The sequence below is a fragment of the Gracilinanus agilis genome, chromosome 3 (assembly GCF_016433145.1).
Source record: "Gracilinanus agilis isolate LMUSP501 chromosome 3, AgileGrace, whole genome shotgun sequence".
NCBI classification, from domain to species: Eukaryota; Metazoa; Chordata; class Mammalia; order Didelphimorphia; family Didelphidae; genus Gracilinanus; species Gracilinanus agilis.
Window position 1 is genome coordinate 374,358,982 of NC_058132.1, and position 25,584 is coordinate 374,384,565.

General features: G+C 37.0%; 1 protein-coding gene across 1 annotated transcript in view; it reads right to left on the reverse strand.

Annotated features, from left to right (window-relative positions):
- Nucleotides 1-25,584, reverse strand: part of SH3KBP1 (SH3 domain containing kinase binding protein 1) — a 466,672-nt gene that overhangs the window by 81,006 nt on the left and 360,082 nt on the right. The window contains exon 6 of the mRNA XM_044670134.1: nt 2,333-2,384. Coding sequence (XP_044526069.1) covers nt 2,333-2,384 — 52 coding nt within the window. The remainder of the gene's footprint in view (nt 1-2,332; nt 2,385-25,584) is intronic.

The window sequence follows — 25,584 nt, forward strand, 5'->3', positions numbered from 1 at the left end:
AAAAAACACAAATGGACTGTCGTCATTTTAGTCCAATAAACTATTTACAATACAATAGCCACTAGGTGGCAAAGTTAAACTGCTGCTTGCCAACAATGATGGCGACAAAGTAGATCTAATTAGCACAACATTGCAGGATTTAATCTTTTTAATTATTAGCTATGACCAAAGAAATGGGAAAGGGGTTTGGATTAAATCAGAAAGTCTTTGGGTATCATTCTATATTGTAGTACTTGTCCTCTACAGAATGGCTTTAAATGATCTCAATGTATGACAAACAGAATAACCAGTGAGTGACTAAACACTTCAAACTGAAAATTATAGGGGGGAAAAACCTCAGGGTTGCAAATATCAGTCGTTAGCTTTATTTGTAGCAAGCATAATTTAGTTACTTATTCAAAAAGGAAGTATTACTCAGGTTTTTGCTTGTTTCTTTTTATTTATTTTTGGTAAAAATGAATTCTATTGGGTCAAGCAGACAGCATCATTTCCGTGTATGAGAATTTACTGTGTATGAGAATGACAGCAGCTTTAGCCAATCATACCGAGATGACATCCAAGCTTCTAATAATGGTTTTGCCAATACTCCTTCCCTCTCCAAATCTATAAGGACTAAACCATACGGACATATTTGGGTCTGGTCTAAGCAACACATAAACTGGAGTCTTTTTATATTCTGCTAGAAAAATTTGGGGGGAGTGGGGAAGAGGAAACAAAAGAGGAGCACAAAGGAACCTCTCAACTAAGCTGAGAGAGAGAGATTTTAAATTCATTGATTTTTCAGTGGAGAGGCACCATGGTACAGTGTTTGGAGTCAAGAAGATGGGTTTAAAAAAAGAAAATAGGTTTGAAGCCAGTTTCTGACTCTATTAGGGCAAATCATTTAATCTCTCAGGGCTCCACATAATAATCAGAGACTATCATTTATAGAAGAATTGATCTGCATCCCGAAAGGGAGTTTTCTCAATGGAAGTCGCCTCGACCAATGAAAATCACAGATTTGAACAAAACAAAAACAAGGCTTTTTTTTTTTTTTTTTTTAAACTCTAGATACATAATGAACGAATCTAGGCCACATGGGCCAAATTATTAACTAAAATAACTCACATTGTGGAAAGGGACAGAGATCTCCCTTTTTGCTTGCTTGCTTGCTAGCTCTTTTTTTTTTTTTTTTTGACAGAAAATGAGGGAACCCAGAATATTGGGGCTGAAAGAGAACATGGAGATAATCTAGCCCAATATACTTGCTTTACAGAGAGTGAGGTAAAGTGATCTGTCCTAAATGGCACATTTTTTCCTGGCACTGTGGTATTATGGAAAGAACTTTTGGATTTTTTTGTCCAAAGGGACCTGCACTCAAACTTTGTCACTGGGCAACCATGGGCAAATCATTCGGGCACTCAGTGCCTATTTCTTTTTCTGATAACTATAACACTTTCTTTTCAAAGGCTGCTGTGTAGATCAAGTGAAAATGTAAACAAATCACTATGCAAGTATTAAAAAGCAGTGTAAATTTCTTCTACTATTGTTATTACTAGTATAGTCATCTTTTTTGCCTTTCATGGGGGATTGATGATGGACATTTGCTCTAGAAATTAAACATTTGGGGGCAGCTGGGTAGCTCAGTGGATTGAGAGTCAGGCCTAGAGAGAGGAGGTCCTAGGTTCAAATCTGGCCTCAGACACTTCCCAGCCGTGTGACTCTGGGCAAATCACTTGACCCCCTTTGCCTACCCTTATCACTCTTCTGCCTTGGAGCCAATACACAGTATTGACTCCAAGACAGAAGGTAAGGGTTTAAAAAAAAGAAAGAAAGAAAGAAATTAAACATTTACCTATCAGAAATAAGTGTTAATTTTTTAAAATCGTTCCTTGGATCTGTGGTCAGTTTCAAATTATAATTGTTGAAATTATGAAATCCAGTTCAAATTGTGACTATTTCCAAGGGTATTTGGAGGCTGAGGCAGCTAGGGGTACATTGGATAGTGTTGGGCCTAGAGTAAATCTATCCATGAATAAACATTCATTAAGTGTTTACTATGTGTTAAATGCTGGAATTGGGAAGAATCAAGTTCAAATCTGGCCCCATACACTTAATAGCTGTGTCATCCTACCCAAGTCACTTAACCTCTTTTTGCTTCCATTTCCTTAATTGTAAAATGAACAGCATCTATCTCACAGGGCTATTTGCGAGGATTAAATGAGGAAATATTTGTAAAAATACCTAGTACATTAAGTAGGTCCTACATAAATCTCATTCCCTATTTAACATACTCCCATTTTAGCAAAGAAACAGACAAATAATTTGTTAATAAAATTGAAAGGCACATTACCTGCTCCTTGTTTGATGACAGGAGCTGATGGAGGAGGTGGTTTCTTAGGTCTCTGAAAAATCAACCAAAAGCACAAAACATCAGGCTGTTGGCAAACCCATTCACTCCTTTAAGAACTACAGAAATTGTTTTCTTACTACAGTTTGGACAATACCAAAAGAGCCACAAAAAATTGAGCAATCTACTCTCTAGGGAGATGAGTCTCTGGCATCTCACACAAGTGCTAAAATAAATTCAGCCTGCAAAACAAAACTCCAATTGACAAATGCGATGTCGTTTCCCTATTTCTAAATTTGCAGCAGTCTTCTGGAAAAACCAGGCTCAGCAAAAATGGCATGAAACCAACATTCAACAAAGCATTCACCACCAAAATAGAATTTGCAATTAAGATTTAATCAGGTGAATAATAGAATCATTCAAAAAAATTCTTAGGTACCCCAGGAGCTGAAATTTGCTTCTTCTAACTGCAGGTCTTCTCCAAAGGAAATGTTGAATAAATGCTGGTGCTAGTGGGTGTAGGCATGGGGTGGGTGTCAAATTTCCATCCCTCTGTCACTTGCCACTCTACAGCTGTCATCCCATTTGGGAGGCTCACCCACTGAGCAGCTCTACCCCTTGCCACCCGTGATGAGACAAAGAGGATTTTTTTTTCAATATCAGCTGTTATTTTTTTTAATCTATTGTCATTTTTTGGCAGACAAAAGGGAAAGTCACCACGCAGTCAGTAACACTCTTTGTTGAACTAGTTCCAAAACAGAAACATTTTACAGTGGGGGGGAAATGGTCAGGTTGGCAAACTGGCAGGCAATTCAGTGAATAGACATGGGCACCACCAAGTAATTATAGAACCCTCCCAAAAAAGAAAAGATGATCAACTTCTGAATAAGAAACCTCTCAAAGAAAAAAAATATTCATGACAAGATAGAAAAGCATTCTCTCAGGTCCTTCTTGGGAATATCACTATTTTTTATAGGAGTTTATCAAGGTCTAATGGTTTAGGGCAGTGATTCCCAAAGTGGGCACTACCACCCCCAGTGGGTGCTACAGTGATGGGGGGGGGTGCGGTGATGGCCACAGGTGCATTTATCTTTTCTATTAATTGCTATTAAAATTAAAAAAAATTAATTTCCAGGGGGCTAAGTAATATTTTTTCTGGAAAGGGGGTGGTAGGCCAAAAAAAGTCTGGGAACCACTGGTTTAGGGTTTGGAAAGATAGAAGGGACCTTAGATTTTCTCATCTAATTCCCTCATTTAAGAGATGAAGAAAATGAGGTCTAAAGGGGGCTAGGGGAAGGGTCTTATTTGAGGTCCAAAAGAAAATAAATGGAAAGCAGAGCTGAATTTAAATCCCTCTAATTCAGTCAGTGCCTTGGCCAATGAGCCAGGGCTACCCTTGCTTAGCTCCATCCCAATCCAAGGTCCCTAGGTCATAATTTACAACCATGATTAATGATGCTGTCTTCAGCTGGTTTATAATATAACCTACTTGGCAAAATGACTGAAGATATTCTGGGTCTTGTACATACAGCTGAAGAACTCCTCCATAACCCCAAATCTCTCACAAGATGGTAGATTTAAGATGGAAGAATTTAGAGCTCTAGGGTCCAACTCAAATAGGAATGGGGGCCCCAAAACTGTAAGTCAAGAGTTCTAGAGGACATGTATTACTTTTGAAAATGACATATTAGCATTATTTAATTTATTTTGTTATTTTCTTAATTTATTTTGTTAAATATTCCCAATTATTTTTCTTAATTTATTTTGTTAAATATTCTTAATTTTTAAAATTTTTTTTAATTTTCTTAATTTATTTTGTTAAATATTCCCAATTATCTCTGAATCTACACACTCAAGAGCATTGTTGGAGGGGCAGCAAGGTGGCACAGTGGATAGAGTACCAGGTCTGGAGTCAGGACTAGGGTTCAAATCTAGTCTCACACACTTCCCAGCTGTGTAACCTCAGCTGACATTTGTCTAGTCCCTGCCCTTCTATCTTAGATTTTTTAATGTTAGAAAGTGTGGGTTTAAAAAAAAAGAATGTTGTTGGCAGCATTTTGGCCCTGTGTTTGCTACTTCTGATTTGGAGAACAAAACTTGAAGGTGATTAGGTTTATTTAGACTAGAGAAGTCTTTTTAAAGAAGTTTTTGGGTTCAAGAGGATTTGCTGAGGAGGGGAGGGAAAGAACATAAATCATGTAACCATGGGAAAATATTCTAAATTAAATAAATAAATTTTTTTAAAAAGAGGATTTACTATAGCAGCATTGGTGACCATCTATTTCCCATCTTACAAAGGACAAAACAAGAGGAAATAAAACCAGTGGTTTAGGATAAGGATAAAGAAGAACTTTCAGTTGTGAGTAAGATTTTATTCAGTGGTTTCATCTTAGCAAACATTTATTAAATGTTCACAAGGCTTTGTTGTTGGTAGTGTTCAGTCATTTCAGTGATGTTTAATTCTTCTTGATGCCATTTGAGGTTTTCTTGGCAGAGATACTGGAGTGGTTTGTTACTTCCTACTGCAGCTCATTTTACAGATAAGGAAACTGAGGCAAATGGGGTTCTGTGACTTGCTCAGGGTCACACTGCTATTAAGTGTCTGAGTCCAGGTTTGAACTAATGAAGAGTCTTCTGGCTCTAGGTCTGCCACTCTGTGCCACTAGCTCCTCTGAGCAAAGCTTTAGCTAAATGCTTTTTCTAGAAAGTTGGGGCACTCACTATCCTACCTAAATGAGGGCAGGAATATAGACTACATGACTTCAATTAGATAATTTAAAATTACTTATTAAGGGCTTACTATGTTCTAGATACTTTGACTTCTCCAATTTTCTCCTAGTTCCATGACTGCCCATCTATGTTCCCTTATGATACCAACTCATCAGTTATCATTCTGCAAAACCACAGTAAGATTTTTAATATACTGGTGAGTATACAAAGTAGGTATCCAACAAATATCTATTATTCATTCTCTTGACAGGTGTTCATTAGGGAGGGCACTGTGCTAGGTGTGAAGATGGATATAAAGAGGAATGTTCCTGCCCCTTGTGGAACCTGTTGATACAGGGAATGAATGACTTCTCTTCAATGATGAGGTCAGAAGGAAGCAGCAACACCAAAACAAAACAAAACAAACAAACAAAAAAACCAAGACAACTGCCCACACTCCATTCTTTATCACCACTGCAAGTGACATTGAAGAACTGGCATTCAGAAGAAATGGTGATGTCTCTGCCTTCATAATGACATAATGTCTCTGCCTACAACTATCCCAAAATGATCAACTGTTCCTCCCCTTCTGTCCTTTTCAAAAAGAAAAATGAGAAACTAACTGGATGTCTTTTTTAGAGGTAACTTAGGTGGATGGAGCCCTGGACTTTTAATCAGGAAGATCTAAGATCAAATCCAGGCTCAAGACACTTACTAGCTGTGTGATCACTTAACCTGTTTTTGACTCAATTTCCTCAACTGTATAATGGGGATAACAGCAGCTACCCCCCAAGATGGTTGTGAAGGAAGAATAAGAAAATAGTTGTAAAAAAGGGCTCTGTGTATTGTCTGGCATATGGTAGGTACTATATAAATGTTTGGGTTTTTTTCCTCTTCTCTTCTCCCTCATTCCTATCTCATTTTCACTTCCAGCTCCAGTAATAACTTTCCCCTTTTGCTATTCTTTTTGCCTCTCTGTCCTTCTTTGGACTGATAGACAGGTAACTCTTGTTGTGCAAAAAGAACATTAGATTGGGAATCAAAGACCTAGATCTGCCAATTATTCCCATCTGCAAAATGAGGGAAAATATGTTTCATAGAGTTGTTGTGAAAATAAAGTGAGAGGGGGTAGGTACATGGTTTAGTGGTTTGAGAGCCAAGTCTAGAGATGGGAAGTCTTGGGTTCAGATCTGGCCTGTGTAACTCTAGATAAGTCACTTAATCCCCACTGCCAACTCTAACCACTCTTTTGCCTTGGAACCAATACACAGTATTGGAAGGGGAAGGGGAAGGGAAAAGGAAAGGGTTAGGGGAAGGGAAAAGGGAAAGGAAAGGGGAAGGGGAATGAGGAATGGGGAAAGGGAAAGGGGGAAGGAGGAGGGGGGATGGGGAAAGGGAAAGGGGAAAGGGGAAAAGGGGAAGAGGGAATGAGGAAAGAAAAAGAAAAAGAAAAGTGAGAGCATGGGTTCACAGATCTGGACCTAGAAGGGAAATTTCTAAAGTCATCTGGCCCTAATCCAATCCCTTTCTTTCATAGTTGGAAAAGACCCAACTGGCTTGGTCAAGGTCAAATGGGTAATAATTATGGCAGAGCACAAATTTAGCCCCAGATCCCATGCCATAATCTACCTCTGCATCATGGGCTTCCCTCATCCTGCTTTGGAAAACATAAAATGTTCTAAAGAAATGTCAGCTGCTTTTATTACTGCTATAAATTAAAATGAGGATGTGTGTGTGTGTGTGTGTGTGTGTGTGTGTGTGTGTGTGTGTGTGTGTACTTAATAAAGCTGTGGTTGAAACTCCACCTGATTAACCTGTCTTCAAAAGAACTGAGGGACTGATTTGGCAAGGAAAAAAAGGAAAAAAAAAGACAATGGTCACTTTCTCCTCAGTTGACTGGGCCCAAGTTCAGGGCCTGGATCTGCCTTGCCTCACCCTAACAATTGGTACCACTTCAATGTCCTCTTTGTGTCTGGTACATCACTTACTGCTTTTGCCCTTTACAAGAGCCTCATCTTGATTAGAGCATGAATCCTGGCAGAAAATGACAAAGCCTTAAATTAAAATCCATCACGAGACTTCGCTGCTCCTGTGCCAAGGGGAGCCCTCACTGCTGTGCCAAATTTGGTATAAACAGAAGCAGCACAAAATGTGACAGGCCGGGGCATGGAGCCACACTAGAGAATGAGAAATGTTGTAGATAAAAGTCAGAATGTGTGTGCATGTGTGTGCACGTGTGCATGTGTGTGCGTGTGCATAAAAAAACTGATGACTTCCAGGCAGCTATATATGCAAAATGTGAGTTTTCCTTTGGAACCCAAGCTGTTGCAGAGGAAGACTGTGGTGAAGCAGCTGGAGTCAAGTCCTGAAAAGGCAGGAATGAGGTTCTGGGTGAAATGTCTGTCTTGCTTCCATCATGCATGATTGATCTTTGGCCAGGTGCCTGATTTGCTTAGCTGGATGGCTTTGCAGTTTTGTTTTGTTTTGTTCTGGGAGTCACACTTCACTTTCTTTACTTTATTCAAATTTAACAGTGTCCATAACATAAAGGTCTTTCAAACAGACCATTTTGATTAGGAGTACTTTTTTTTCTTTTAATAAAAAAATTAGATGAGGAATTATGAGAATATGGTGGAGCAGAGTGTGAGACTGCTTTGTCTTCCAAACTCTCCTAGGAACAATCAGAAATCACTCCATGCTAAACACAGCAAAAATGGGAAAGAGTAGGGGCAACTTGGAGGAGGGGTCTCTGAGGACTCTGGCTTCAATCAGAACATGAACCCTGGGGGCAAGGCAGGCAGCCACACATTAGCTACTTGTCCTAGGGGTCTCTATCCTAGGTAGAACACTGGTGGAATCTGTAGGAACCCTGGATTGTGGTCCCAGCTCTAGGGGGTCCCCATTCACCGACAGGTAGAGATTGACCTCTGAAAAGGGAAGAACTGCAAGACCCCAGGCACACTGGGTTAGGACCCGGCTGGCTGTGGTCACCCACAGGAGAGTGGAGTCCCTCACTGCCATCCTGGGGAGTGGTAAGCTGTCTGATTGTAGTGGCAGAACTATTGGGGGTGGGGGAGGGGCTCTAGTTGGAACACCTGAGGTCAATCACAGGCTGGGGTTTGAGCCAAGGAGTGCAAGGACTACACCTGGCCCTGGATTATAAAAAGTGAAAGAACTAAATAGGGCCCAGGAAAAAATATACACAAAAACTGAAGCATTATTCCCTGTACTCTGGGAAAAGAGCCCAATTCAAACATAAAACTAACAGTTACGCCTATTGTTTTGGCTGCTAAAATGTTAGGAAAAAAGAGTAAACCAAAGAGAAAGAGCCCAACTATAGATAGTTATTGAAGACCTAGGTTCAAATTTGTAGGATAGCAAAGTTAAAACATCTACTTCTAAAATAGCAAAGAAAATCATCAAATGGTCATGAGACCAAAAAGAATTTTTGGAAGATCTTAAAAAAGATTGCAGAAACCACATGAGAGAGGCTGAGGAAAAAAAAGTAAGAGCAATGCAAGAAAATTAAGAAAGAAAGGTCACTTAATTGGAAAAAGAGACCTAAAAATTCATGGAAGAAAATAATCAATTAACAATGTGAATTTGCCAAAGGGAAGCTAATGACTTCCTAAGACAAGAAGAAATAAAGTCAAATCAAAAGAATGAAATAATAGGAGAGAATATGAAAGATCTTATTATAAAAATAACTGACCTTGAAAGTAGATCAAGAAGAGGCAATATAAGAATTGTCAGATTACTGCAAAGTTACAACCAAAAGAGTTTATATACCATACTCCAAGAAATCATTAAGGAAAACTGCCCAGAAATTCTAAAACTTGAGGGTAAAACATAAATTGGAAGAATACATTGATCACCACTACAAAGCGACTCCAAGATGAAAATGCACAGAAACATCATTGCTAAGTTCTGTAACTCCCAGGTTAAAGAGAAAATACTACTAGCAACAAGAAAAAAAATACTGTGAAGCTACAGTCAGAATAAAATAAGACTTAACATATATATGACTTGCAGAGAAACAGGAAAGTAAGGGGATAAGATAAGGGAGGGACTAAGGGACTTAGAGAAAAGGGTGTAGATTAAGAGGAAAAGAGGGTAAGAAAAGAGAGGGATTCCTACAAGGGAGTACATATCAAGAAATAGGAGGGCCAAGTGAGAGGATAAGGAAGAGTCTCTGAGGACAGGATAAGGAAGTGATTTTTAGAAAGGAATTTAATCAAGAAATAAAAGGTCAGGATGAGAAGATAAGAGAGAGACTTCTGGAAGGGGGATAGAATTAGGAGGTAAGGAGAAAGGGACCCTTAGAAGGGTGGGTTGGTTTAAAACTAGGAGGGCAAGGGTTCTAACAAAGGGCATGAATTTGGAAGGTAAAGTACAGAAGAAATTGGACATCTGAGAAGGAATACAGCAAAAGAAGAGGAAGGGAAGGACAAATAGTGACAAAAAATAGAATGGTGGGAAATACATAACTAGTAATTATAACTTTTAATGTGAATGGCATAAATTCTCTCATAAAATGTAAATCAATAGCAGAATGAATAAAAAACCAAAACTCAATAATATGTGGTTTACAAGAAACACACTTAAAAATAAGAGACACACATAGATTAAAAATAAAGAGCTGGAGCAGAATATATTATGCCATAGGTGATACAAAAGAAGCAAGAGTAGTAATTATGATCTCTGACAAAGTTAAAGCTAAAATTGATGTAATCAAAAGAGATAAACAGAGAAACTATATTATATTAAAAGGTATCCTAGATAATGAAGCATTATCAATAATAAACTTATATGCATCAAATGTTATAGCATAAACATTTTTAAAGAAAAAACTAAATGAGTTACAGATTGAAATAGATAACAAAGCAATAATAGTGGAGGACTTTAATTTTCCTCTCTCGAAACTAGATAAATCTAACCAAAAAAAGAATAACTCAAGGAGATTAATAGAATCTTAGATAAGTTAAATGTGATAGAAATCTGGAGAGAATTTAATAAGAATAGAAAGAAGTATATTTTCTTCTCAGCAGAAAATGGTACTTTTACCAAAATTGACCATATGTTAGGGCACAAAAATATTAGTTAAATGTAGAAAAGCAGACATATTAAATATAACTTTTTCAGACCATCCCAATCAAATTACCAAAAAATTACCTTATTGAGCTAGAAAAAAAATGAAATTCATGTGGAAGAACAAAAAAATCAAGAACAGAAAAGGATCAATAAAAAATGCAAAGGAAGTCTAGCAGTACCAGATTTTAAACTCTGTTATAAAACTATACTTACCAAAACTATCTAGTATTGGTTAAGAAATAGAAAGGTAGACTAGTGGAATAGAACAGATATACAACAAATAATAGTAAAAGATTATTCGGTATTTGACAAATATATAAATCCAGGCTATTGGGATAAGAAATCAGTTTTTGGCAAAAATTGCTGGGACAACTGGAAAGTAGTTTGGCAGAAACCAGACCTATATCTTACATTATCCACTAAGATAAGATCAAAATGGACATATGTGTTAGACATAAAAGGAGATACCATAAGCAGATGAGAACAAGGAACACATGACCTATTAGATTTATGGGGTTGGAAAGGAATTTATGAATAAATAAGTGATGGAGAACACTGTGAGATGTAAAATAGACAATTGTGAGTACATTGAATTGAAAAGGTTATGTACAAAGAAAAGAAATATTGTCAAGATTAGAAAGAAAGAAAATTGGGGAAAATTTTTCCGTCTCTTAGATAGAGGTCTCATATCTAAGAAATATAGAGAACTTTGTCAAACTTATAGAAATAAGAGCCATTGCCTAATTTATAAATAGGCAAAATATATGAACAGAGAGTTTTCAGATGAGGAAATCAAAGCTATGAAAAAATGCTCTAAACCCCTGCTGATTAGGGAAATGCAAACCAAAACAATTCTGAGGTATCATCTCACACTCACCTGATTGGCTAAAATGACAAAAGGGCAATTGGAGAGGATGTAGCCATTTTGAAGAACAATTTGGAATTATGTCCAGAGAACTATAAAACTGTATATCCTTAGTAGAACTGTGAACTGATGCAGCCATTTTGAAGAACAATTTGGAATTATGTCCAGAGAACTATAAAACTGTATATCCTTAGACCCAGCAATACCATTACTGGGTCTGTTTCCCAGGAGATCAGGGGGAAAGGAAAAGAACCTATATGTTCCAAAATATTTACTCTCTTTGTGGTGTGTCAAAGAACTGGAAATTGAGGGGATGCCTATCAATTGGGGAATGGCTGAACAAGTTATGATTATGATGGAATACTACTGTGCCACAAGAAATGATGGGCAGATTAATTACTTTAAAACTTTGAAAGAACTACATGAGATAATGAAGATTGAAATGAGTAGAACCAAGAAAACATTATATACATATTTAATATTTGAAAAATAACTTGTGAATGTTCATCTTTGGAGAATGAACTGAGAAGTGGAAACACAAAAGATATAATGTATATATTTTACTAGATGATGCCTTCAGTGGGGTGGGGAGGGGCTGAATAAAAATTTTTACATTCATTATTAATTTTAAAAATAAGTTTAAATTTTAAAAATAAAAATTTAAAGTCAATTAGAAAAAAAACTCTCTAACCACAGCTTTTCCTGGTCCCCCTTAATTCCAGTGCCTTCCTCCTGAGATTATCTCTAATTTATCATGTATATTTATATTTATGGTTTGTGCATAATTATGATTTACAGGTTTTTTCCTATTAGATTGTGAGTTTCTTAAGATCAGGGACAGTTTGCTTTTGTTTGTTTTTTTGCCTTTCTTTGTGACCCCAACTCTTGGCAGAGTGTCTGGCACATAGCTTAATAAATGTTTGTTGACTTGACTTTTTTGACTTGATTCATCTTTAGAACAAAGTCATTAAGATTTGACTAGGCATGGAGCCAAGTAATAATACCAAATTTATATACAAACCCTGCTACCCAGAATAAAAGAGCAACTAGGAACTGGGGAAATAAAGATAAAAGATGTAAAATAGAGAAATCAGGAATAAAGTATTACAGCAAGAATCTCCTATAGGTATTCACATTTCTCTAACAAAGAAAAACTAACAGAGCTTCCTAGAATGGTTGATTTTTCCTGAAATTCCAAAATGTAACTTGATAGAAGAGTTGGGATGACAAAGTGGCTATGACACAACAGCATATGCCAAATAACAACCCTCTTGAAGATTTACAGTCATAAATTATTACCCAGTTCCTGAAGGCTTTCTCCCAAACATTTTTAATCTTAGGCTTTTAAAATCATATTCTCTTGGAGACAGATAGTATTTATTCTCCATTTACTAAATTCCCCCCCCCCCCACTGCTGACAGTGATAATATGAAAAGGGAAATAATACTACTTTAAGCATAGCTGACTTCTGCAGGTGCTATTTGTAGACAAAGACTATAGAATATTAAAGCTGGAAAGAGGTGTTGGAGTTCACTGAATTCAACTGTCTAATTTTACAGGTAAGGAAACTGATGCTCACACAGGGATATAATAAACAGCCTAGGACAATGGAAAAAATTCTGGATTTGCAGAGGACCTTGCCATTTGCTACCTACATGATCCTGAGACACATCTCCCCCTTTAGAACCTGAGCTTCCTTTTCTACTTTTGCTGTTTTTGTCATTCATTTATTCTTTCATTCATGAAACCTTTAGTAAGTCATTACTGTGTATAGAGTTTTGTGATAGGCAGAGAAGGAGGTATAAAGTCTAGAGAAGATAAGGTCTCTCCCTCATGGAGTTTCCAGTTTAGTATAGGGATATAGGGGTAAGACAAGGTCTCTTTTTCATAGGATTTCCATAGTCTAGTAGAGGAGCAAGATAGAAATTGTGGGTGTCCCAAAAGTTTTAGTTTGGTTTTAAACTTTATTAAAGCTTTAATGAAACAATTAATAAACACTTAATAGTTTAAGTCACACTAAAATTTCTGAAATATCCAGTACAATGTACCTTGACACATCATAAATATATAAACTAAGCATAAAATTAATAAATAATGACTACATGCATCACAGGATTGCCAAACAAAATATTATCTGAGGTCCAACATGGAATGTCACTATTGTCCATTTGAAACCAAAAATGGCATTTGAATTGGCTTTAAAGAATAGGAAAGAAATTAAAAAAATAAAATGGGGAAGATGAGCATTGGAAAAATGGTAAAAAGGAAAAATAAAAGCACACTGGGCAAAAATATAAGAGCATAACACCAAGATAAATTCAGAATGGGTGAATGACTTGAATATAAAGAGGGAAACTATAAATAAATTAAGTGAACACAGAATAGTATACTTCTCAGATCTCTGGGAAAGGAAAGATTTTAAAACCAAGCAAGAGTTAGAGAAAATTACAAAATGTAAATTAAATGGTTTTGATTATATAAAACTAAAAAGCTTTTGTACAAACAAAAACAATGTAGCCAAGATCAGAAGGGAAACAACAAATTGGGAAAAAATCTTTATAACGAAAAACTCTGACAGGGGTCTAATTACTCAAATATACAAGGAGTTAAATCAATTGTATAAAAAATCAAGCCATCCCTCAATTGATAAATGGGCAAGAGACATGAATAGGCAATTTTCAGATAAAGAAATCAAAACTATCAATAAGCACATGAGAAAGTGTTCTAAATCTCTAATAATTAGAGAAATACAAATCAAAACAACTCTGAGGTATCACACCTATCAGATTGGCTAAAATGATAGAAGGGAAATAATGAATGTTGGAGGGGATGTGGCCAAATTGGAACATTAATGCATTGCTGGTGGTGTTGTGAACTGATCCAACCATTCTGGATGGCAATTTGGAACTATGCTCAAAGGGCTATAAAAGACTGCCTGCCCTTTGATCCAGCCATACCTTGTTGGGTTTGTACCCCAAAGAGATCATAGATAAACAGACTTGGAGGAAAATATTTATAACCGCACTTTTTGTGGTGGCAAAAAACTGGAAAACGAGGGTATGCCCTTCAATTGAGGAATGGCTGAACAAAATGTAGTATATGCTGGTGATGGAATACTATTGCGCTCAAAGGAATAATAAACTGGAGCAATTCCATGTGAACTGGAAAGACCTCCAGGAATTGATGCAGAGTGAAAGGAGAAGAGCCAGAAGAACATTGTACACAGAGACTGATACACTGTGGTAAAATTGAATGTAATAGACTTCTGTACTGGCAGCAATGCAATGACCCAGGACAATTCTGAGGGATTTATGGAAAAGAACACTACCCACATTCAGAGGAAGAACTGCAGGAGAGGAAACACAGAAGAAAAGCAACTGCTTGAACACATGGGTTGAGGCGGACAATGATGGGGGATGTAGACTCGAAACTACCACACCAATGCAACTATCAATAATTTGGAAATAGGTCTTGATCAATGACACATGTTAAAACCAGTAGAAATGCATATCAGCCATGGTAGGGGGAGGTCAGGGGAGGGGGGTGAAGGGGAAAGTAAGAGCATAAATCATGTAACCATGTTAACTTTTCTAAAAAATAAATATTAATAAATGTTAAAAAAAATAAGAGCATGAATGGGGGCAACCTCTCCCATCTTTCAAGCAATAGCAACAAATAGTCAAAGATCTCTCTTCTCTTTTACTGTCCCCCTTGTGCAAAATTGTAAAATGCATTTACTATTCTTCTTCTTTTTTTTTTAAACTTAAAGCATATGGGGTTAAAGTGACTTGCCCAAGATCATAAAGCTAAGAAACTTCGAATCTGAATTTGAATCTAGATCCTCTGGCTCCAAATTAAGTAATTTCTACCCCCCGACCCCCCACTATTTCATTATAATATTGAGGCACTCATACATCTCCTTAAAAATAATTAATGCTCTTTTATTTTAAATTTATTTAATTAGGTAATTTAGAATATTTTTCCATAGTTACATGAATCATATTCTTTCCCTCCATTCTTCCCACCCCTCTCCCATAGCCAACGAGCAATTCCACTGGGTTTTACATGTGTCATTGATCAAGACCTATTTCCATATTATTAGTATTTGCACTAGGGTGATTGTTTAGGGTCTACATCCCCAATCATATCTCCATGGAAACATGTGATCAAGCAGTTGTTTTTCTTCTGTATTTCTACTTCCATTAATGCTCTTTAAAAAAAAGCATTGATGTCACTTCCCACTGTTATGATGATAATAGCAGATAATTTGGAGAAGCAGATAAATGTGTCCGGGCCAATAGACCTTCAAGCCACAAACACTGATTGACAAGCTTCAGTGAGAAAGGAGGGGATTAGACACTCCTGGATCTCAAACCCCTTCCCCTCTAACAGTTGCTGCTTTCAGTTGGAAGATGGAGACTGGCTAAGATTCTTCTGGTAAATTTCTGTTATGGCTGAACCCCAATGATGTTCCCTTTCTTTAATTTATATTCCTCACAGGTCTGATAGAGGAATAAGTAGAAGCTAGCTATCTAACTGATGAGGACAAAGATAAATGATCTTAAAACTGGCAGCAGACAGGATTCCATCTAGATGTCCAGACTGAGTTGTGAGTATTCCCCCAAATAATTTCCAGGCACAGATTTAAAGGTAAAGGTTATATTAAGAAGTAACAAGGAAAATTAGAGTAGTTAATGAAGGTATTTGAATAAGGAAAGGTGACCCTGAACTATTAGGTTGAAGCTGCCCTTCCCCCCCACAGGAGGGGGTGAAGGCACTTAACTAAAACTGGCTCTCTTGCTATTAATGAATATTTTTACTCTCTAATCACTAAATATTTGTTGTAGTGAAGTTGATAAAGATCAACCCTATTAAACAGGCTAACCTCTTGTGTAGAAACCACACTGGCTTAAGCCACAATGGCCACTCAGGTGAACCCCAAGTCTGGAGTAGTAAGCAGAGTATCTGCTCACTTCAACCTCCACAAAGTAACTGCCAACTCCTCTCAACTGCCCCCTCACCCAAAGTTCTCCACGGGGGTCCCCTGGAATTCTGGGTGAGGCTGTCCCTGTATCTTTGCAGGGATTCCATGCATCCATCTCTACATAATACCACTAGTGCCAGTGACTCTCTCTGCCAACAGAACCCTCCCTTGTAATGAAGAAGCATAATTAAGCAAAACAAATCAACATCCCATTGGCCACATCTGACAACTATGCCTCATTCTACATGATGGCTCATATCCTCTCTGCTCAGAGAAGGAAGTCACATTCACTCCATTTTTCCTCTACAATCACTCCATTTCTCAAAGATCTGATTTCTTTCAAGGCTATTATCTTTTTAAAAGTTATGGTCATTGTGTAAATGATTTTCCTGATTTTTGCTTATTTTTATGTGTTAGTTCATACAAATCAAATCTTCCTCTGTCTCTGAGTTCTTCATACTTACCACTTCTCATGGCACAGTGAAATCCCATTATATCCATCTAACAGAATTTTGCCCAGCTATTCTCATATTGGTAATCACTCAATTAGCTACCACAAAAAGTACTATTGTATTCGGTTATAGATAGGATCTTTCCCTGTATCTTTGACTTTATTAGTCTATATTCCAAATCATGGTATTTCTGGGTCTAAGTGTCTGTGTCATTTAGTTACTTTTCTAGTATAATTTCAAATTATTTTACCAAGGGATTGGATCAATTCTCAATTCCACTAATCATGAATTAGTAGAGCACCTATTCATTCATTCAATAATATTTTATTAAGTGCCTGTTATCATGTGTGTAATGTGGCCTATTAGGAGCTAGAAAAGATATAAAGTTAAGTAAAATACAGGCCCTGTTCTTGAGTAGCTTACAAATTCATAAATAAATTCTGTGGCAGGTCCAGTATGGGATGTAGGAAAAGAATATGACATGTTTGCTACTGCCTTCAAATAACTTGCAGTCTAATAGAGAAGATAAAATATACACACAAAATAATTAAGGGAACAATAAGATCATAGATAACTAGTGCTACATAGTATAATAAAGACTAAAACCTGGGGTTACAATAGACTGCAATTTCAAAATATCACAGCAATTCAACATGGCAGTCAAGAACATTAGTTATCTTTTTTTTGGGGGGGAAACCTTCCATCTTAGAATCAATATGGTGTATTAGTTTCAAGACAGAAGAGTAGAAAGGGCCAGGCAATGGGGGGTGGGGGGGTGGGGTGGTTAAGTGACTTGCCCAGGGTCACACAACTAGGGAATATCTGAGCCACATTTGAACCTAGAACCTCTGGCTCTTAATCCATTGAGCCACCATATTTATTTACCTTAAAATGCATTAAGGATCATAGAGTCCTTCTAGGGACGTAATGGTCTTGTAGGTCTGGTCAGACAATATTTAGAATATTGCACTAAATTCTGGGTGCCTCATTTTAGGAAGATCTATGTAAACTAAAGAATGTTCAGAGGAGGGCAAACCATATGGTAATGGGTCTTGAGATAAGAGCTAGGAAAGCTCCAGAAGGAAATGGGAATTCTTAGTTTGGAGAAGAAAAGACTCAACAGTGAGACACATGATAATTATCTTGCAAATATTTGAAGCGATATAACATTATCCCATTTGGTACCAGAAAAAGCTGACTGGGGCAGTGGGTACAGGTTGCCAAAAGGCAAGTTTAGATTTGATATGTAGGATAAAGTTATAATAATTAATACTAATAGTGATAATAATTAACTAGCTCTTAAAAAATTTCCAAAGTGCTTTGCAAATACTCTCTCATCTTGTTTTCACAACAACCCTGGGAAGTAGATGCTATTATCATCTTTATTTTATAGAAAAGAAAAACTGAAGAAAACAGGGGCTTAAATGATTTACCCAGGATCATTCAGATAATGTTTGAGGTGGTTTTGAACTCACATACTCCTGACTCCAGGTCCAGGACATTATCCACTGCAGAACCAAGCTGCCCCAGATATTACTGTGCAATATTTAGCTGTGGGACTTTGGGCAAGTCACTTAATCTGTTTGCTTCAATTCCTCATCTCTAAAACAAGTTGGAGAAGAAAATGGCAAGTTTCTGCAGTATCTTTGCTAAGAAAACTCCAAATGGGGTCACAAAAAGTCAGACATGACTGAAAGGACTTAAACAACAAGGCCATAGCTCCCTTCAAGCAAAGTCAGGTCAGCTGACCACTTGTTGGGCATATTTTTAAGAAGATTCTTGATTATTTTATGGGTTGGCCTCTGAGATCCCTTCCTATAAGAGTTTACAGAAAGATGGCAGTTTGGAATCTAATTAGACCTCAAGTCCATTCAACAGCTAATACCTGATGGTTATCTCCCTCTCTATATACATTTCCTAAGTAAGAAGTATTAACCATCATCCAGTAGTGGGATCAATATAAAATATATATACAAAATATATTATCTTCTACACAGGTTCTTTTTTTTTAGGTAGTACTGCATCTTGTAGACAAGATCCAAGGATTTTATTTTTTATGGAATGAAAAGAACTAAGCACTTTAATCTTTCAAGCCGGTTGGAAGATGGGGGGAAATTCAGCCATTATCAAATTGTTCCAGCTTAAAAATCCTTCACAGGCTAGATCCAGTCTGAAGGATATATGACCAAAAATACTTTCTCTCTTGTTGTCTGAGCCTTTTTTCCCTTCTGTTTCTGTACTCTTTCTTGAGTCAGAGTCTTAGGCATCTGTGTTTCTTTTGCAAATTGCTTTCTCAAAAGTCTAAACCTTTCTTCTGGGGTTCTTATTTTGAGGAAGAATGACTCTTGGAAATAGTTTCTTCTGGTCTTATAAGAACCCAAATTCTACTTTGTTCTAATATTGACTATGAAAATTGCTTTGTGGCTGCTTTATCAAACTTTCAGATTATTTAATCTTTTTGGCTCTGGCATTCCACATTAATATTGGGATCCAGGCTTGGTTGTTATAGAACCTAGTTTGCAACATAAGTAGCTAACATAATCTAAAATATGCAACAAGAGATAAATCATTGCTCTACTAGAATTGATCATTTAGGCATAGACCAAAAGATATACAGGCTAGAGAGAACCTGTAGACCACTTTCTTGGAAACACTGCCAGGACTTCCATATGTTGCTTGAATCCATGCCCTTCCAGAAAAGAACCAAAATTCACCAAAGAATTTTTAGGCAGTTTTAACTGAGCTCAAGAAGAACTGTCTCACTGAAAGAATGTTGTTTCCCTCTCTCCCCCTAAATCAGACGAATTTCTCCTCCTTCCCTGGGTGAGTGATTTAAACCACAGCCATTGGCAAGACAAGATGACATCTGTCTAAAACAGGTGGCAGACTGTTTCATACTCCCTCATACACATAGTGACTACACGTTAATGATTCTGATTATCATCACAACATCAACTTCTGGCAAATTACAGCATGGTCTCTAGTCACTCAGTCTTAAAATCTCCTATAAAATAAGGATGTGACAATAAAGAGCTTTTAATAACAAGAAATATAAGGCTGGTTGACTCTATAAACTAAGGAAAAAATGATATGCAATATGCAATACACTGAGTGCTTGCCAAAACTAAATATCCTATTGGAAATATTTTTAAAAATCTCTGACAGCTATTAGATCTTTTCTTAAAGCAGTTCATCAATCAATAGATCTTACATTCATTCATTTATGTACCAGCATTTATTAAGCACCTGGTATATGCAAAACACTATGCTAGGGAGGCCCCAGAGGATAAAAAATTAAGATAATTAAGATATAGTCTGGCCTCATGGCGTTTGCCACCTATTTTGCATAATTCAGATTATGTAAATTTAAAGTTACATATGCAAACCAAGCAAAAAGTATGTAAAAACAGGTGGGGACTGTTGATACTCAGAGTTAGTAACTCTTCTCCAATTTTAAAGTATATACATGGGGGCAGCTGGTAGCTCTGGATTGAGAGCCAGGCCTAGAGACAGGAGGTCCTGGGTTCAAATCTGACCTCAGACACTTCTCAGCTGTGTGACTCTGGGCAAGTCACTTGACCCCCATTGCCTACCCTTACCACTCTTCTGCCTTGGAGCCAATACTCAGTATTGAGTCTAAGATGGAAGGTGAGGGTTTAAAAGGGAAAAAAAAATACACACACACACACACATATATAAATATATAAAAATAAAGTATATACATGAACCAAATAAAAAGAAAAGACATAGTACTGGGAGCTAAAAGAGATAGTTTAGAGATCAGATATTCTAAGTTCCTCATTTTACAGATGACTTGATGCTTTCCTTCAAGTCCCAGCTAAAGTCCCAATTTCTGAAAGAAGCCTTCACTGCTCCTCTTTAAATTTAGTGAGACTATCTCCAACTTTTTCTGTGTGTATATTGTTTATATATACTTGTTGGGGCAACAAGGTGGCACAGTGGATAAAATATCAGTGCTGAAGTCAGGAGGACCTGACTTCAGATGCTTACTAGCTGTGTGACTCTGGGCAAGTCACTTAACCCTGATTTCCTCAGTTTCCTCATCTGGAAAATGAGCTGGACAAGGAAATGGCAAACTGCTCTGCCAAAAAAATCCCACGAATGATACATGTAAAACCCAGTGGAATTGTGTGTTGGCTAAGAGGGGGTTAGGGAGGATTGGGGGAGAGGGAAAGAACATGAAACATGTAACTATGGGAAAATATTCAAAATAAAAACTAAAAAAAAAAAAAAAAAGAAAACCCCAACTGGGGTCATGATGAGCCAGACACAACTAAAACAAGAGAACAACAACATGTGTACTTGTTTGCATGTTGTCTCCCCCATTACGCCATGAACTCCTTGAGAGGAGGGACTATTTTTTACCTTTCTTGCATCTCTAGAGCTTAGCACAGTTACTTTGAACTTAGCAGATGCTTAATAAATATGTCGACTTAACTTGATTAGACTTCTTGTTCTTGGCCCCAGAAAACAGAACTAAGAAGATGGAAGAGAAAACATGCTAACAAAGCTATATAAAAGGAGAAGGAGCTGCCCCAGGAAGCAGTCTCCCTGGACCTCAAGGAAAGGTTGGATCAGTACCTGTCAGGTATACCCTAGAGAGATTTCTTTTAGCTAGAGGTTGGATTAGATGATCTACCAGTTTCCCTCTAATACTGAGATTCTATGATTTTGCTTCAGCCTTTGACAAAATAATGTGCTCCCAGTCAGAGTCTTGAAAAATGATAAAGACTGATAGTCTTGCTGTGGGACCCTTGGCAAGTCACTTAATCCTCATTATCTAATTCTTACTGATCTTCTGCTTTAAAACCACTGATTCTAAGACATAAGGTAAGGAATTAAAAAAAATTGGTAATTTCTTAATTTCCTTCTTTTGGCTCTTCAATCCTGAGATTCCATGTCTTTGGTTAATATGGCAGCTGAGATTCATGGGCCTAAAGTGGCTTAGGGGAGGCTGGGTGGATGCCACAGAACTTAGTTCTTTCTGTTCTTTTGAGAAGGAAAGCAATAAGGTGGAAACTGGCAATGGGAGATAGCTCATGATTCGGATAGCTGGCATAATCCCAGTCAGAATCCTTCTGGAAATGTCTGCTGCACAGCATGATGAATCAAGGTACACATGGTGGCAATGTGTTATATCAGGCACGATTTCTGCTGCACAGCAGACAAAGAAGACCTAATGTCATGGCGGTGTCTACCTTGGATCCATAGAAGAGCAATGGACTTGTTCCTAATATCCTGATATCCCTTTCTGTTTGGATTCCCAGAGAGGCTCATGAAGGTCAACATTTCTTACATCTGCTTTCTTCTCTCTGATCCTATTGTCTCTGCCTCAGTTCAGGTTTTCATTATCTCTTGCCTGGATCATAATATTAATCGCTAGAATTTATTTAGGACTTTAGGAATTGAAATACACTTAGCAAATATCTTATTTTAAGCTCACAACTACCCTGGGAGGTAAGTGCTATGACTATCCCCATTTTAGAGAGAAGGAAAAAGAGGCAGACCAAGGTTAGGGTCATAGAAATAGTAAGTGTCTGAAGCCAGATTTGAATTCAAGTCTTCTTGACACCAAGTTCAATGTTTTATCCAATATTTATACCACCAAGATATTAAAGATTCCCAAAATGGTTTTCTAATGGCTCCCCTGGCTCTTCTTGACCCAGACTATACCCCCCACAATTAATATTTTTCTAAAACACAGATCTGACAGTCACCCTCCTCCAATATGAAAAATTCAAAGGCATCCAATTGCCTTTAGGATAAAATATAAAATCCTTCTTTTATAGAATTTTAGGCTGGCATTTAAATCCTTCTGCTATCTGGCTCCTACCTATTGTATTTTATTCCTTTAAACTCACATCTTATTTCAGTAAAACTGGCCTGCTAGCTGTTACCCATACAAAATATTCCCTCTCCCCCTTCTGTGTGTTTTGCATATGTGCTTCCCCACATCTGGAATGCACTTGCTCCTCATCTTTGCCTAATAAATAAATCCCGAACTTCCTTCAAAGGATAATACAAGTGTCACCTCTCATCCAAGCCAAAGCCTTTCCTGTTTGCCCTCCACCCCAGTTATTTGTACTCTCCTTCTTCTACACTGTTTTTTTATTTTGTTGTGTATATTAATCAATCAATTAATACACATTTATTAAGCACCTACTATGTACCAAGCACTATGCTATGCTACACAAAAAGGGGCAAAATACAGTCTCTGTCCTCAAAGAGCTTACAATTTAGTAGGGGAGGCAACATGCAAACAAATATAGAAAGACAAGCTATATACAGGATAAATAGAAAGTAATTGACAGAGGAAAAGCAACAGAATTAAGATGGTTTGGAAAGGTCTTCCAGGAAAAAAAAGGAGGGAAAATAAAAGAATTTTAATTAGAACTTTAAGGAAGCTAGTAAGGCTAGAAAGCAGAGTGGAGATGGGAGAGCATTTCAGGCATGGAACACACCTGTGCATGTACATGTCCCCTAGCAGCAACTTGCACCTTGTGGGAAGGGGGAAGAATCTAGGGTAGGACACAGGGAAAGGGTAGTCCTGTATCATTTGGAATCCTAGTCATTGAATTCCCTCTACCAATGAAAGGCAAAGATTGTTCAGCAACTTATTTTCTTAGAGAATCACTCCAAAGGATGCCATCTAGGGTCACATAAGGCAATATGTGCCAGAAGTGGGACTTATGAATGATGAACTACTTGATTTCTATAAGAACTGGGAAGACCTACATGAACTGATGCAGAGGGAAATGAGCAGAACCAGAACATTGTACACAGTAACTGAAACACTGTGGGACAATCAAATGTAATAGACTTTGCTACAAATAGCAATGCAATGATCCAGGACAAATCAGAGGGATTTATTAAAAAGAACGCTAGTCACATCTAGAGAAAGAACTGTGGGAATAGAAATGCAGAAGAAAACGTGTGACTTATCACTTGTTTATATGGGTATATGATTTGGGGTTTTGGTTTTAAAAGATTACTCTATTACAAAAATGAATAATATGGAAATAGGTTCCAATTAATAATACATGTATAACTCAGTGGAATTGCTTGTCAGCTCTCAGAGGTGGGGAGGGAAGAGGGAAGGGAGAGAACATGAATCATGGAACCATGGAAAAATATTTTTAAAAATTATGTTAAAGAAGTGCGACTTGCCACCTTTCACCCTGCACAGACTAGTGCTGAAGAAGGGTTTATTAATTCAAAGGCACTAAGGATATTGAAGATTTGGTCTATTGCTCAAAGACTGATGAGAGCATATCAGAATCTCCACCTCATCACCAAAAGAAAAAATATGCCATAGGTCCAGGTTTATTATATAACCAAAATTAAAAACTTGAAAGTCAATATGAAAGTAAGTTATTGATATTGTGAGAATCTGGCCACATTTTTAATCAACTATAGAAATTTATCAGTGGGCTAAAATTTATGCTCAGAAGGTGGAATTGTTCAGAATTTAGAAGTCCAAACTAGGTGACTCTGTGGATTGAGAGTCAGATTTGGAGATAGGAAGGTCCTAGGTTCAAATCTGACCTTAGATATATCCTAGCTGGGTGATCTAGGGCAAGTCACTTAAACCAACTGCTTAGACTTTACCACTCTTCTTCCCTGGAACAAATTGATTCTAAGACAGAAGATAAGGGTTTTAAAAAAAGGGAAATTAAACTCCCAGATGGGAAGGGGATGAAGGCTGGCTAGCCTGAGTCTCTCCATAAGATGCAAGTCCTGGGACTGATAAAGAAAGCATGTTCTCTTAAATATATGACCGCACAACAATACCCAGGATATTCTAAACTGTATTATAAGATAATTTGGAAATACTGAACAAACTAAATAAAGTTACAATAAAACATAGATATTAATACATTTAAAATTAAATAAAATTAATTAAATAAAATTAAAAAAAATTAGATCAATATATTGCCTGCAGGGATCCTTGTATATATATAGATGAGGGGTCCCTGTATCTACTTGAGATTGACACTACTGCTGTATAGGAACCACTGTATACAAGCAAAGATCCTTCCTGGAAATTGTTGCTGTTGTTCAGTCATTTTTAGTTAGGTCCAATTCAATGCAACCCAATTTGGTTTTTTGTTTTTGTTTTTGGTTTTTTTTTGGCAAAGACACTGGAAATTTCCATTTCCTTCTCCTACTCATTTTATGGATGAGGAAACTGAGGCAAAAATGGTTAAATGACTTGCTTAAGTGTCTGAGGCTAGATTTGAACTTAGGTCTTCATGACTGGCTGGCTCTCTATTTATAGTGCCACCTGGCTGCCCCATGCCTAGAGATACAGGGCTCAAAGCTGTCATTAATTACTAATGCCTACGTCATACCAGCAGATCTGTATTCATTATAAGTATTATTAACATGAATTTCAGGAAATCTATGTATTTCCAGGAAGTATGAAAATTATTGAAAAATTTAATAGTTTTATATATGATTTATAACTTGTTTATTTGGGCATATTTTGGGGTTTTGAGTTTCGGAAGATTATTTGTTACAAAAATAAATAATATGGAAATGTGTTTTGCATGATAATACAAATATAACCCAGACTGAATTGCTTGTCAGCTCCAGGATGGGGGAGAGAAGAAGGAAGGGAGACAACACAAATCATATAAATTTGGAAAACATGAAAATTTGCTATTAAGATAACATTTTAAAAAAATGTATTAATTTTAGAGTTATCTGGAAAACTAAGATGTTAAACAGAGTCACATAGCCATTGTGTTTCAGAATAAGACTTGAACCCAAGACTTGAGTCCAACTGCAAGGCTGGCTCTCTATCCACTATGCCAGTTTATAATCACTTTACAATGATGATGATGATGATGATGATGATGATGATGATGATGATGATGTCACATTTAACAGGTTTAACATGATTTAATAAGGGTGTAATATTAGCTTGGCTTTACTAACTTCCTTGCTTGATCAGGGAATGAGGTTGGAAGGTGGAAATTCTTTCCAAAGAAGTATGCATGTGTGTGTATATTACATGTATGTTTAAGGGCACACAGTATATTCATTCCTTGATTCTGTAAACAACTCCTTTTAGAGCACCTACTATGTATAAAGCATTTTATCTAGGAACTAAAAGAAAATACAAATGTAT